Source organism: Zerene cesonia, chromosome 19 (genome assembly GCF_012273895.1).
Source record: "Zerene cesonia ecotype Mississippi chromosome 19, Zerene_cesonia_1.1, whole genome shotgun sequence".
NCBI classification, from domain to species: Eukaryota; Metazoa; Arthropoda; class Insecta; order Lepidoptera; family Pieridae; genus Zerene; species Zerene cesonia.
In genome coordinates this window covers 10296122-10310015 of record NC_052120.1, presented here as the reverse complement: position 1 = coordinate 10310015, position 13894 = coordinate 10296122, and the positions used below count along the sequence as shown (strand labels likewise).

The window sequence follows — 13894 nt, the reverse complement described above, 5'->3', positions numbered from 1 at the left end:
GTAATAATAAATTGTTTTATTCAGTCAGAAACAACTTCGACTTCAAATATCAAGTGGCTTTTACAAGACTGAAGAGCGTGCACCTGGATTCAAAGTATTTCTATTCAGAACAGAATACTTCAAAATATTTGTATAATATAATACATTAATACTAATTGTTCATATATTTCAAATTCTTTGAAAATTGAAATTGTTGAGACTTCGCTATATTATGCCAACGAATTTAGCCATACAACATTTTATGTCTTCGAGTTAAATCAACCAAAGAGTATTAAATACCATACCTCATTTTAGCAAAGGAATTTAAACACTTATCAGATGTAATAAAGTTAAAATTGCCAAAGCGACATTATATCAGCACTTATTGCGACATTTTTAATTGCATTCGTTTGTCAAAAACACGAAAATGCTTTTTGATAAAGTTCACGCTCGGTTGGTAAATAATAATAAAAGCAAAACGATACAATAATAGTATCGCTTATTTGTTCGGACGGGATATTTAAGTATGCGTTTAAAAACTTGTTAAATAACTGTTATTTTCACTTTTATTTTTCCTGTCTAAAAGTTTATTCGTTTATAAAGTGTGGATGCGAAAGTGCGATTTATTAATTGAATTTATAGTCTTCTTGTTATCCTTTTATTTTTTAGCGCTACATACCTACATGCGGAAGTCGGACTCAAAGTTTTGTCATTATAATATTTCTTTCCATTTCCGTACAAGGGTTTTTCTAACCGCATTTTTTAATGCCCAATTTATCTCGATCATCGGCGTTAACATGTAATGAGATGTTGGACGGGATGCATTTTTTTTCCATGCATCTGCCATTGCCTCGTGTCCATTCTGCCAACTTTTTTTATTTTTTCCTTTGGCAATACTCGATCCGATTTGTCACCGGGGGTCCGGAATTGTACCATACTAACGATTATTCTTTTTTTTTGTTTGTTAAGGTCTGCACGCCCTTTGATTGTCCGATTTTGGCGGATTTATACAAACGTCATTGTAGCAAGTGAAGTGTGGACCATTTGGTCGCAAAGAGGATTAGAGAAAGTGTTTTGTAATGGATTTTTCAGTAAATACTTTATCCTTTGGCTGTTTTATTGTTACGAATATGTACGTGCAGAAAGATGAAATTTGTCGTAACGTGTTTACGATAGTTCGTTTTCAATACAATAGAACATATAAATTTCAAAGAAACTTTTGTTAAGTTTAATAGAACTCTAGAAATACTGTATCAATTTATATGCAAATTAAATACTATGGATTAAAAAACAACTAATAACATGGATTAAAAACTCCGTAACAATTGCAAAAATCGCGTGAGAAAATGTTCACATTGAAAATTAATGGAATAGTATATATTCCCAACAGGTCTCATGAGTATTAGACAGAAATAAATCATCTGCCTACGTTCTCGAGGACGTAACCAATTTAATTAAGTCCTCAGGTTAGCGACACGTGAGCCTGAATACGTTTTTATTGTGCCATCGTGTCGCATTGTCGGCAAGCAGTGGGAGGTTAGACCGATTTCCGAACGCATCTGTCATCCGCAGACCATAGACAAAATTAACTTTTATACACCTCAGACTAAGGTCGCGATTTCTGCCATCAGTGTAATAAAGAAAAAAGCGTGGGTCTTAAATAACATCTCAATATGTTCTGATGATGTGTTAAGGTCGCATTGTCGGTTTCTGACAATGGTGATAATTGATCGTGTCTACTTCATGCAGATGCCGTCGGCGCACCCTTTATTTGTGACTTGGATACAAAATTTATTTCATTTGTTTAGATGTCTTTATGTAGGTTAGGACAAATCTTTTGACGTATAAACTCTGGCGTCGGTTTTTGTTTGGGTTCACCGCAATATGTCTGACATTTTAATTTCAAATTCTCAGAAGTGTGAACTCCTGCAATGTTTATAATTGAATTTTAATTATGTTATAGATATCTTGAACGATATGTTTCTTCAAATATTTATGTTCTTATATTAAAGTGGGTTTTCATTTTCTTTTATTATTAATTTTTGGATATAAAATATCTAGTAGAATAAAATGTTTTAAATGGTTTGGACTCACACATAACAGACATGATTAATTAATGCGTTTTACTTTTACAATAGTTCACTCGCGGTAGGTTAATTTATTCATGAACTAGGTACTTCAAAATTTCTCTGTATTAACTAACTTATAGAGACTTCCCATCCACTTTTGCGCTTTTTTTTTTGTTCTCGTAATTTATTTGCTTCGTATTTGATGTTTTCTCAATGATTGTCGTTGTTCATATTTATATTCCCTATTCAATATATACTCTATCGATGACAATTAGGAGCTGCAAGTTTTAAGGCACGAAATTAATTCAGATTTTATGAAATTCTATGTCATCGTAGTAAAAGATAGGCATGATTATTATAAGTTATTTTAGATTTTTGGCAATATTAATGATTTGATTTGCTCTGTCCGTATCACCTGGTCCTGGATTCTTTTCTCATTGGACACAAAAAACATCTCCATATGACAGAAAACAAAAACTTATACTTCGTTAAGGAAATCGATCGACAAAATAGGTGCGATATAATGCATATATCGTATAGCTATCCCGTGTCTATCTGTATGTCTAAAAAATAATTGTGTGTTCGCTCCATTTAATTCGGGTCTTGAATAAAATGTGGGACTACCTATGTCAAGGTATTGATCTAATGTTAAATTGTAATATTTTCAACCGACTTTTAAAAAGGAAAAGGTTATCAATTCGACTTGGTGAACCGATTTTTATGATTCTTTTTTTACTTGAAAGTTGGTTCCTGCCATGTGGTCCCGTTTAAATTTTGTCACATTTTAACAATTTGAAGACGTTTTAGTGTTGTATTTTTATACATTATAGCGTTGTATTTTCTATACATTTATAAGACTTCCAATAACAGATTAAAAAAAATATTGCAATATAGAAACTCTACGGTTTTCTAAGATTTAAAAATAAACTTTACAATATATGTAAATACACGTTGTGAACGCAAGCCAAAACAATCCATCAAACGTTTGTCAGTTCGTCTATTTGTTCAATGGTCCCAGACTCCCGTTAGCCATTATAGTGGGATTTTTGTTATGCAAGTAGGTAGCGCACTGAGATATGCGTTCTTCCTACTTACGAAAGCGCTTAAATATTGAGTTACGTGTTGGTAATACAACATATTCGGTAAAGTAAAATTCAGTAATTCAAAACATTAATATGAGAATGTTAATTGTGCAGAATTTTACAGAAAAGATAGGTACATGCAAGCCTAATAGTACCATTTGTTTTTGTTATTTCTTTTAAGTTCACCTCATAAAACGAAATGTTTTGCCACTTCTAGGTTATATTCGCAGCCATTGTTAGCAAATATTTCAATTATTTCACCAAACATTGAAAATCCTGAGCTCCATTCTCCAAATCTCAATATTTATTCACCGTCCACTATCCCCGGGAAATAAACAAATCTCAAAACAAAACATTAACCCAACGCTGATTCGGACAAAAGCACTCATCATTATCAAAACATTAACGCGCGTATGTCCGCGGGGCGCCAATTATTTTTACTTGCAACCCCATCATGCGATGGTTATTCGCGCTGGCAACACCGTTACACTCGTTTATCATTATCTGTGGCCAGTCGCGTGCGGGACGATGCTGACACGCGACGCACTTCTGGGATATTTTTTAACAAAATAATCACATTGTATTTTGTAATTATTCTCCTGTGTGTGAACTGGGACAATTATTCTGTATTCATAGTTACTAAATTTAAAATAAATTGTTTAATTATTAGCAAATTGGTATTGCCTTAAATTACCTACAAATATATTTATAGTAAAAAATAATTACAGAACAAGAAAATAGACCATCTTAATGAACAAACACATATGGTCTTCATCATTTCATATAAATTGTTACTCATTTTAAGTACCTGCCTATTATGAGGTGTAGAATATTCTTAATTCTGAAACAATATAAAGTCACAAAACTTAAATCTTGCCAACATTTAATACTAACTGTCATCAATATGTCATACAGTATAATAATTTTTACAGTTACATAAACACAAGTGCTACTTATAAAATCACATCGTAATCCTAAGAATGAGTAATATCTCGCGGAACTGAAATCCTTCAAGTTTCTCAGGCCCGTTAACCTCTCCAGTATTCACTGCGTAATCTGCTAGTATCGACCAATTAGTGACGGCTGAACAAACGATGCGTAGGCACTCGCATAATGGCAGCGTGTTTTACAAATAGCTGTAATCTCAATTCGCGCCACGACCCCTGTTTGTGACATTCACTCCCGATTAAGCACCCAATTCCCGCCTTTTGTCACTACTCGTTCGGAAATCGCCACTCCACCGCTCACAGCTTAATTTCTTTTCTTACACTTAATTGTGGGAAAAGTGCACTCAAATTTTTGCAAGTTATCGACTATTGTGAGAAATATACCATTCATCAGTTTACGCGAACGGTCATTAAATATTTGTGAATTTCTATTCTTTGTGAATTGATTTCGTAGTTTTGTTCTCAGAGGAATTGATTACAAATGAACTTTTAATAACTACTCTCGGATTTGACGATATTGCGAGTCAATTAAATTTTACTTTGTATGAAATAATACGTTTGAAAGTTCAGTGAAATTGTGATTTCCAAGCTAGCTAAGTGGGTACATAGACCTAATTTAGATCTGAGAAAGTAATTTCATAAGTCAGAAAGATTGTTTTTCTTAGGATATTTTTAGTATTTGGATATATCATCGTCCTATTAACCATAGCAATGTTTGATGTCTACGTTTTGGCAGATGGGGGAAGGTACTACGCGAATTAATATTATAACGTTTGATATCTTATATAAAATATACGTAATCCCGCAGTAGTGCAAGATAAATATAACAAAATTCTAAACTACACTTTCGCTCCCATACATTATACCAAATTTTAAAATAAAATATCTTTAACCCTTCATAATCTTAAAGCAAACAGCTAAGCAAACAAATTAGTTGTATAACATGCAACAATATGTTATCTGTATTATGTAGCGATCGTTCCGCCCGGGGGCAAACAGCCAGCCTCCTGTTAAAAAACAATTAATGGCGAAAAATAAAGAAACGGGGCGATTCCGTGGGGCGGCCCGGGGCGCGCTTGTGGGAACTCCTTTATTGTTTTTGGATGGTCACATTATGATTGCGCACTCGCTCGGCACTGCGCGCAGACAGCCTCTGTCGTTAAACAAGGTACGCATTGACGTTCAATCAGCACACATGGCGAATTAATTTTATTGTAATTGACGATTTGATTTGTTTTCAATTGACGTTGAAACCGACATTTGTTCGGGTTATATTGGGTTTCCTGGTCAGTAGGTTTCGTGAATTATTTTTTTTTGGTTTATTCGCCGTATGCTATATTATAAGTATGTTAATATCCAACCCTACTTTCCGTGTGAAACATTTCAGAGCTATAAGTTATGTGCTGCAATTGATATAAATAATAATAATCAATATAGATGAAATCAAATAAAAAAACACTCTTTAATGATAGAATCATCTAATTTGTATCACTTGCCCTTCTACAGACTATACGTGAGAAAATTATTTATATATCTGCTGGCGAACCAAATTGGGATCATAAGGAAAGTGTACAAAGCTTGAATTAAAAATGTCCATTGAAAGTGGATCAGGATCGAGTTTAAAAGAGTCGGTTACATACAAACATTCAAATGAAGTATTGCTATATTGAAAAAGTTTATAAAGAAATATTCCACAATCTTGTTTCATCCTATCCCACTAGATGAGGGTGGATATACAGCTTACTGAATGTGGGTGTGACAGAGACTTTATCAATTATCGTATAGGTATGCTAAATCTGGATTTACTTGAGCGTCGCGGAAAACGTGCAAGTAGATTGGCAGGGAAAAAAGTAAATAAATATGATTTTTGTTAGTACATAGAGCTTAGTTTTACATTTTTTGCTTTTGGTCAAATTTTCAAAGTAAATATTCCTTCTCATACAGGTTACTTAATACGAAACTTCATATAACAAAATGATTAAAAAAAAATGTATAAATTTCTTATACTGATCTGAATAACAAGGTGAAGACCGACGTGTATCAAAATTTCGTTAGTTTCGCTTACATCAATTTTGGAAAAATAATTACAACTGGCAGCAAAAAATCGTAAATTTAGCTAGCGACATCGCAAGCGTTGCATGTTGCATTTCACATAGTGCACACATTCTAATATATCTATCCAACAAAAGCCGAAACCAACGATCAATAATCACATAACAGCTACATTTATCTGATGCAGTTGAAGTGAAGAGCTCTCAGCATCGCGTTAGCAATCGAGTTTTTACCGCCTAGGCACGACCGCGCGTGCCGAATCGCCGACACGCGCTCTATTGTTTTTATTGGTTGATGTTTTAATTGTCATGCTCAAGTGGTAACACCTGTGCATCCGTCGATGACCATAGACACTAGGGTGCATAGATAATAATTTATAAGTATTTTATAGGAAATCCCGGTGTCATAAAAAGTCAATGGTTGTTTTTTTTGCTGATGTGTTTTTTATTGTTGTTGTCAATGGGAGTTGCTTTTAAATGAATATATGTATTATTAAATCAAGTAAATATCATATAAATGATTTAACGCGCTTTTATTAATTTTGTAAATTAATGCTAGAGTAAATGAAGTTAATTAAATTAATCAAATTGTATGCTTATTACTTGATTTATAATCAAATCACTTTGCAACCGAATTTATACCCAGCAAATTGAAATAAATTTTAAAATATAAAATGTATCAATATAATTCATGTATGGTGATGGTATCGCCATCTATTGAGCAGTAGCTATACTACAATTGATTAGTGACATCTAGTGAGAGATAGTAATATCACATTTTCCATAAATTCCTTTATAATCAAGAAATTCTTGGAGCTTTCGACAAAGATTTTGTATTTACAATATTTCACTTATAAAAATTTGTTTTGGAATCGTAATTTCACATTATTTATTCAGTGTTTGTCTTTGAATGTCGTTCTTCTTACACACTTTTGTTCAACTTGCTTCAACTGTATTTTTATATGTAATCGGACACGATCTTGACCTATTTTAAACGGAAAGATTTAATTTACAATTTGTACACATATCGGAGATTGGCGACAATACAATAATTTTATGAGCTTATCTTATTATTCTGATGAGTTTGTTACTCTTTAACGTAAAAACTACTAAATGGATTTTAATTGAACATTACCATAGCATAACTCAACCGCGCAGGGCATCGAGTTCTATTAAAATTGCAATTTATCTACTTAAATATGAAAATGAATGAGTCGTATTTTATTTCATTTTATTCAATATTGACGTGATATTTTTACATCACCCGCGGGCCAACAAATAAGCTACACGACACGAATCTTGTGAAAATAAGTAAATTGTGGCTTTCGTTATCTGACCTCTAACCAATATAAACTGACCCCTCATTACATACAACGCTAAGGGTGTGCAAGTTTTTGCTTATATTGTTAGAACTCGCGCTCAAGTTACAAGTAACGATCAACATAGGGATTGCAAATATTTGACGTCCGGTAATTGTCATACGAGAAGCGAATATCCACTTACATTGCCCTTACGATGGCCCCTATCGGGAATATGAGGGATATTTACGGCCTTTTTACATTTGTAAATATTCTTAAATTCCTTATTAGGGGATATTTTATATAAAACACCGGAAAGAAGTAGGTATTAGGTGTATACGTTTATGTCTATGACTTTATTTGAAGATATTTCGAATCCAATGCATCAAACACGAGTTTTAGTTCATATCTGCAAAATTATGCGAGTGTACTTTGTGCGAGGCGGAATTTTTTTTTAATTATTCATATTTGAATTTAGACATGAATACAGCGACAAAATATATAAAATATTATAAGTACGAAAATTTGTTTTTTTTTTTGTTTGAACGAGCTTCTTTTTTGTTGGATAGTAAATTGAATCCAATTATGAAATACCTTATAAATAATTAAAAATTAAGTAAAATATTAACATTAAAATATTTTTTCGCTGTCAGAAATAAAAAAAAATCATTGACTTTTATTCAAACTGTCAAGTTACATAATTTGTTGGGTGAATCAATAAATATTTATGAAGAATGAACGTCCACAAACTCTGGGAATATAAAGAATATGTAAACGTGAATGGATTTATGTTAACAAATGAGCTGATAACGTTATTGCAAAATTCCCTCACAGTGTTGCAAGTCGAGAACCATTTCACCCACATCCAGTACTGGGGAAAAATTTATGCAGTCGACGCTGACTACCATGTAGCCGTTGGTATCCATAAAGATGCTATAGACGACCGCAAGTATTATTATTCAACAGACTTTAAATTTTGGGGGCTTTTACCGAAAGCAAAAAAGAAATACAAACACCTCGCCCTTCTGACATCATTCCCGTTCAGAGGTGATCCTTCCTTGAAAATAAAAGTTCTTGACGAAGCATTGGAGGAGCACAATCCCGATAGATGTCAGTTCATGCAAGAGGAGAAACGCCTAGCGGCTACCATTAGTAATATTTGTGATGAGGCCGAAATATGCGCGCGTGGACAATTGATAAAGCAACCAGATGGCACGGTAGTAATTAACCCAAACTTTTACGGATTAACAAGTGCAGAATCGAAGTTGCTGAAATCTTATTTACATATCCGACCAGCGCAACAACGCTGGAATTCTAACTTACTAACAAGGCAAGATTATAACTACAGCATGGATTTCCTTGACTCAATCGACCAGGATATACCAAATGGTTGTTGGAATCTATCCTTGGAACAGTGTGGCAGTGTTGCTTACTTGAAAAGTTTGTATTGGCCGGGAATGTCATATTTTCACAAAATAAAAACTCCAGAAGCGGGATTCTTGTACGTTGGTAATGGGAAAAAGAATTTAGATGTACCCTTTCTGCTTTGAGTAGTTCTGAGTTATCTATTTAGTTTTTTTTTTATATATTTAAATAATAAATAATACAAAAATAATTCTTGTTTGTGAAAACTAAACTGTCTAGTTGAATAAAAAAAGTGCATGAAATATCTTATTTGAGAGAAAAAATTCACTGAAAAAATCTCCAGCATGCAAGTGCAGAAATTCTGTATCTAAAAGGTTAAATAAGTAGAAAAATGAATGTTTTCTTTTTATTATTATTATAATTTATTTCTTTTAAAATTAGCCCCCTCAGACAAGTCCACTAAAACCTACATTATGTTACTCTCCAGTGAGTCAATGTCTTAAATTTCGTTTGTAATATATTGGATCCGCTTCCAAACACCGAACATATAGCAAATAATTAGCTTGTGGTTAACTTTGTGCGTATTGGAACGCATTTGTAACCCGCAACAAATGTCAAGTTCAAGAGACAATTAACCATAGACAAAGTAATTGTCAACGTCATAAAAATACTACGGCTGGCGCCTATTCATAATTTAACCGGCATCTTTATTTCTGCTCTGAACTTTCATTTGTGTTAACATTGCATCGTTGTTCTCCGGACTCCGACTGGTTTAAAAAATGGCTTCCAACGGTGATATAGAGCCGGAAGACAACGAATTAAATGAAAGCAATGGGGACAAAGTTGTAACTATGATGGATGTACTGCAAGAACAAGAAGATTTTGAAGAAGATGCAAATGCCGTTCTTGGGGCCTCTGATGATAAAAACTGCACATATCCATTAGTAAGTAGGACTCTAGGGTACCTCATCTTCAACTTTAGGATTATTATTATTTTTTATATAATAGAACAGCTGTTACGCAGTTAGAATCGACCATTGTTTTACCTGTATAAAAACTTTAAAAAATGACGGTCCAAGAACTAGCTTGATTTGGGACCAATCTATTATTTCACAAATATGTCACAGTATTAAATATACTGTTTGGAGAAAACTCAAATTCAACCTTAATTTATATAATCCATACAATTACATACATCAAGATGATTGTTAATTTAATAATAATCTTCCTAAATTATTGTAGGCAAAAACAATGTTATATTTGATAAACTGCAATAAGTTACATAACAAGAAATTTTATTAAAATAATTAATAGTTGAAAAACAAAGATACAAGCATAAAAACATATAGGTGAACCTAGTTAAAGTGTGTTAAAAATGAATACTTTGGTTCTCAAAAAATGTTTTAAATTTTATAAAGGCGATGAATTGGCATACTAATTATGCCTTTTCACCCAGTATAATCATTTGCATCATCTGTGGTTGAATATAAATATTTATTCTTGTATATAGGAAATATTCCTGAATATGTATTTTGATTTGTTACACAGTTATAAGAATAATAACTAAGACTAAATTATAGATTGCACACTATTTTACAAAATGCTTATACACACAGTATACTCCATGTTACATTTCATGTATAAATCTATTAGACACCTAATTTTCTGAACAGCATAGGCGGCAGAGCTGAGTTTTCATCCAGTTTTGTCCCAAAAAACTTAAAGGATTAAACAGGAGGATATTTAAAATACCTTAAATTTTGAAAAAAAATTGGAAAGTGCATTTTAACAATCTTGAAGATGAGAAATTTTGAAAGAATAGAAAAAATTTGATCACGAGGCAGGATTCGAACCTGCATATCTTGCCTAACCGTAGCAACGCCTAGCCTCTCGGCCACCCGTGATCCTGCCACAGTAATCGAATTTCTTCTACTCTTTCGGTTTCATGTGCCTAAGGGGCACCCCACGCCATCTATTGAAATGATTAAGAACCATCACAACCAATACGAAACATTATTTCAATGATTACAATATTGTATCGATGGAACGCGGCCTTTGTTAAATTTAATTTTTAGTTTTATAGCATTGAAATGCTTTATAAATGAGAAATTTTGAAAGAATAGAAAAAATTTTTTTAACAAAGGCTAAAAATTAAATTTAACAAAGGCCGCGTTCCATCGATACAATATTGTAATCATTGAAATAATGTTTCGTATTGGTTGTGATGGTTCTTAATCATTTCAATAGATGGCGTGGGGTGCCCCTTAGGCACATGAAACCGAAAGAGTAGAAGAAATTCGATTACTGTGGCAGGATCACGGGTGGCCGAGAGGCTAGGCGTTGCTACGGTTAGGCAAGATACGCAGGTTCGAATCCTGCCTCGTGATCAAATTTTTTCTATTCTTTCAAAATTTCTCATTTATAAAGCATTTCAATGCTATAAAACTAAAAATTAAATCTTGAAGATTTTATAATAATCATTATACAAATAAAATGATAAATTAAACTACTTGATAATATACAATGCACAAAAAATACTTTAAAATTTTCCTTATTTGGCAAAATTGTAACATTTTATTTTATGTATGACCATCTATTATTTGAAAATAATATAACACAATTGTTCTTGCAGGGTTATATTAAACGGCAAGCCATATATGCCTGCATGACTTGCTGCTCAGAAGCCAAGGAAGATCCCTCAAGGCGGGCTGGTGTATGCCTGGCTTGCAGCTTAGCATGTCATGAAAATCATGAACTCATTGAATTGTACACTAAACGTAACTTCCGTTGTGACTGTGGCAATTCAAAATTCAACTCAAATCCATGCCAATTCACATCTGAAAAAATAGATCTGAATGAAGAAAATTGTTACAATCAAAATTTTTCAGGCATTTACTGTGTCTGTCATAGGCCCTATCCTGACCCTGAGGCGACTGAAGAAGATGAAATGATACAATGCATTATTTGTGAAGATTGGCTGCATGCAGCTCACCTCGAAGCCACTGTCCCTTCAGCACAGTATGCAGAGATGATTTGTAAAGAATGTATGAGCAGAAATGAATTCTTACATGATTACAGTGGTCTTGCTCTCAATTCTGAAAATGATTTTATAGATGTTATGAATACTAGCAATGATAAGATTGAGTTATGTAATGGAACTGAAACCAATGAAAACATAAATACTATAAGTGATGTAGGCAATTGCAAAACTGATATTGAAGTGTCAGACGTTAATGAAAGTAAAACAGAAGTAAATCCTCCTAAAGAATCTATAGGAGCTGATGGTGAATTAAATGAAGGTATAGAGAATGACGTTAAAATGCCACAAATGGAGACTGAGGTGCCAATGGATGAGAAACTAAGCAATGAAAACATGTTAACTGAAGCCAAAGATCCCATGGAGGATGATGCTGAAAAGAGAGATAATGTATCTACAGAATCTTCAAAGATAGATCACACTACTCATAATCCAACTATTAAAAACTGCAGTGAAAAAAATATTGATAGCCATATAAATGATTTGAAAGAAATTGTAGAGTCATCAGAAGATAGTGTTGGTGTTAATATTACCAGCAAAGAAAATGAAAGTAAAGACTGTAATCCAAACACAGATATTGGTGAACCAAAGATTGATGAAGATGAGCAACCTAAAAATGCTATTCCAGAAGAAGAACAAATCAAAAATGAAGAATCAAAACTTGATGAAAATGTGCCCACCGAAAATGCAATTACAGGTGATAACATAGAAGAAACTATAGAAACGAATGATAAATTTACCCCAATAAAAATAGGCGCTCCAGAATCAGAAAATGAAAACTCAAAATCTACACATGGTGAAAGTGTTAATGATGAAAAAACTGATGATGATACCATTGCTTCAACAACAGACAATATAGCAAATAAGGATTCTGATGATGGTGGAAATATAGAGACAACTATTAATGATGCTACAATTCAAACTACAACAACATTAGATCAAGGGAAAAAGGAAAGTTCTAACTCAGAAGAAGAACTTGAAAAAATGGAAGAAGATAAGCTTCTTGCTGATCCGGAGGAGAAAGCTAATGAAGGTAATACTTCTGAAGGTAGTATCAAGCAAACTCTAGAAGAAAACTATGACAACAAACAACTAGAAAGTAACACACAAGATGAAGATAGAGCAGAAGGAACAGTAACATCCACTGAATGTGGTCCAATGGATACTACATCAAATGATACAAAATCCTCAACTATGCCAGAATCTGATGTTCAAAATAGTGAAAATCAGATAAATGGAACAACAGGAGATGATAAATCAAAGACTGAAACAAGTAGTATTGAAGGGGAGGACTTAAATAAAGAAAATAAAAAGCGATTAACAGAATCCAACAATACTAATGATGCTACTAATCCAGGGAACACTGTTTCAATTGATACAAGTATGAAAGTAGACAGTGATGAAGCTGAACATTCCTCAGATAATGTTCCAATAGAAACTTCAAGTGATAAACATGATATTAAAAGAAAGCTACCCGCCAACGAACCTGAAGATACTGAAACTAAAAAACGAAAAGTAGATGCTGTTCAATGCAATAGACCAAATGGAAGCAGAAGATATAAGGGTGCTACTTTCTGGCCATCACATTTTAGACAAAAACTTTGCACTTGCAATGAGTGTCTGTCTATGTATAAAGATTTATCAATATTGTTTTTAATTGATCCTGAGGATACTGTTAGTGCATATGAAAATTTAGGTAAAGAAAAAACAAATGGGAAACCGGCATCACAATACGAAAAGGGTTTGCAAGCATTGTCTTCTTTGGACAGAATCCAACAAATCAATGTTTTAACTGAGTACAATAAAATGCGGGATAAATTCCTAGATTTCCTAAAGAGCTTTAAGGATAGAAGGAAAATAGTGACTGAAGAAGATGTTAAGGCATTTTTTGCTGGAATGAAGCCGAAAAGGCGGCCTGATGGCGTATATTTTTGCAGATAAGCTTTTAAACATTTAACTTTTTAATACTTTTGTCATTAGTTCTAGGATGCAACTTATTTGGCATTATAATTTTGAATATCTAATTTTAAATACAATGTTTTTCGGAGTTAAGGCTTTTTATTTAC

General features: G+C 33.1%; 2 protein-coding genes across 2 annotated transcripts; both read left to right on the top strand.

Annotated features, from left to right (window-relative positions):
• Window positions 1-8160: 8160 nt before the first annotated feature.
• On the top strand, window positions 8161-8976 carry LOC119834591 (radial spoke head protein 9 homolog). The gene has a single exon (XM_038358987.1). The coding sequence runs from the start codon at window positions 8161-8163 to the stop codon at window positions 8974-8976; it is 816 nt and encodes a 271-aa protein (XP_038214915.1).
• Window positions 8977-9435: 459 nt separating this feature from the next.
• LOC119834249 (enolase-phosphatase E1) lies at window positions 9436-13876 on the top strand. Its single transcript, XM_038358583.1, has 2 exons — window positions 9436-9735; window positions 11424-13876. Exons 1-2 carry the CDS (start codon window positions 9571-9573, stop codon window positions 13767-13769), a joined length of 2511 nt encoding a protein of 836 aa, XP_038214511.1. The 5' UTR covers window positions 9436-9570; the 3' UTR covers window positions 13770-13876.
• Window positions 13877-13894: the final 18 nt, after the last annotated feature.

Excerpts from the sequence above, each read along its gene's own strand:
- LOC119834591 (XM_038358987.1), top strand. The coding sequence starts at position 8,161 with ATGAACGTCCACAAACTCTGGGAATATAAAGAATATGTAAACGTGAAT.
- LOC119834249 (XM_038358583.1), top strand. The coding sequence starts at position 9,571 with ATGGCTTCCAACGGTGATATAGAGCCGGAAGACAACGAATTAAATGAA. Across the intron at positions 9,736-11,423 it reads AAAACTGCACATATCCATTA|GGTTATATTAAACGGCAAGC; the intron begins GTAAGTAGGACT and ends TTGTTCTTGCAG.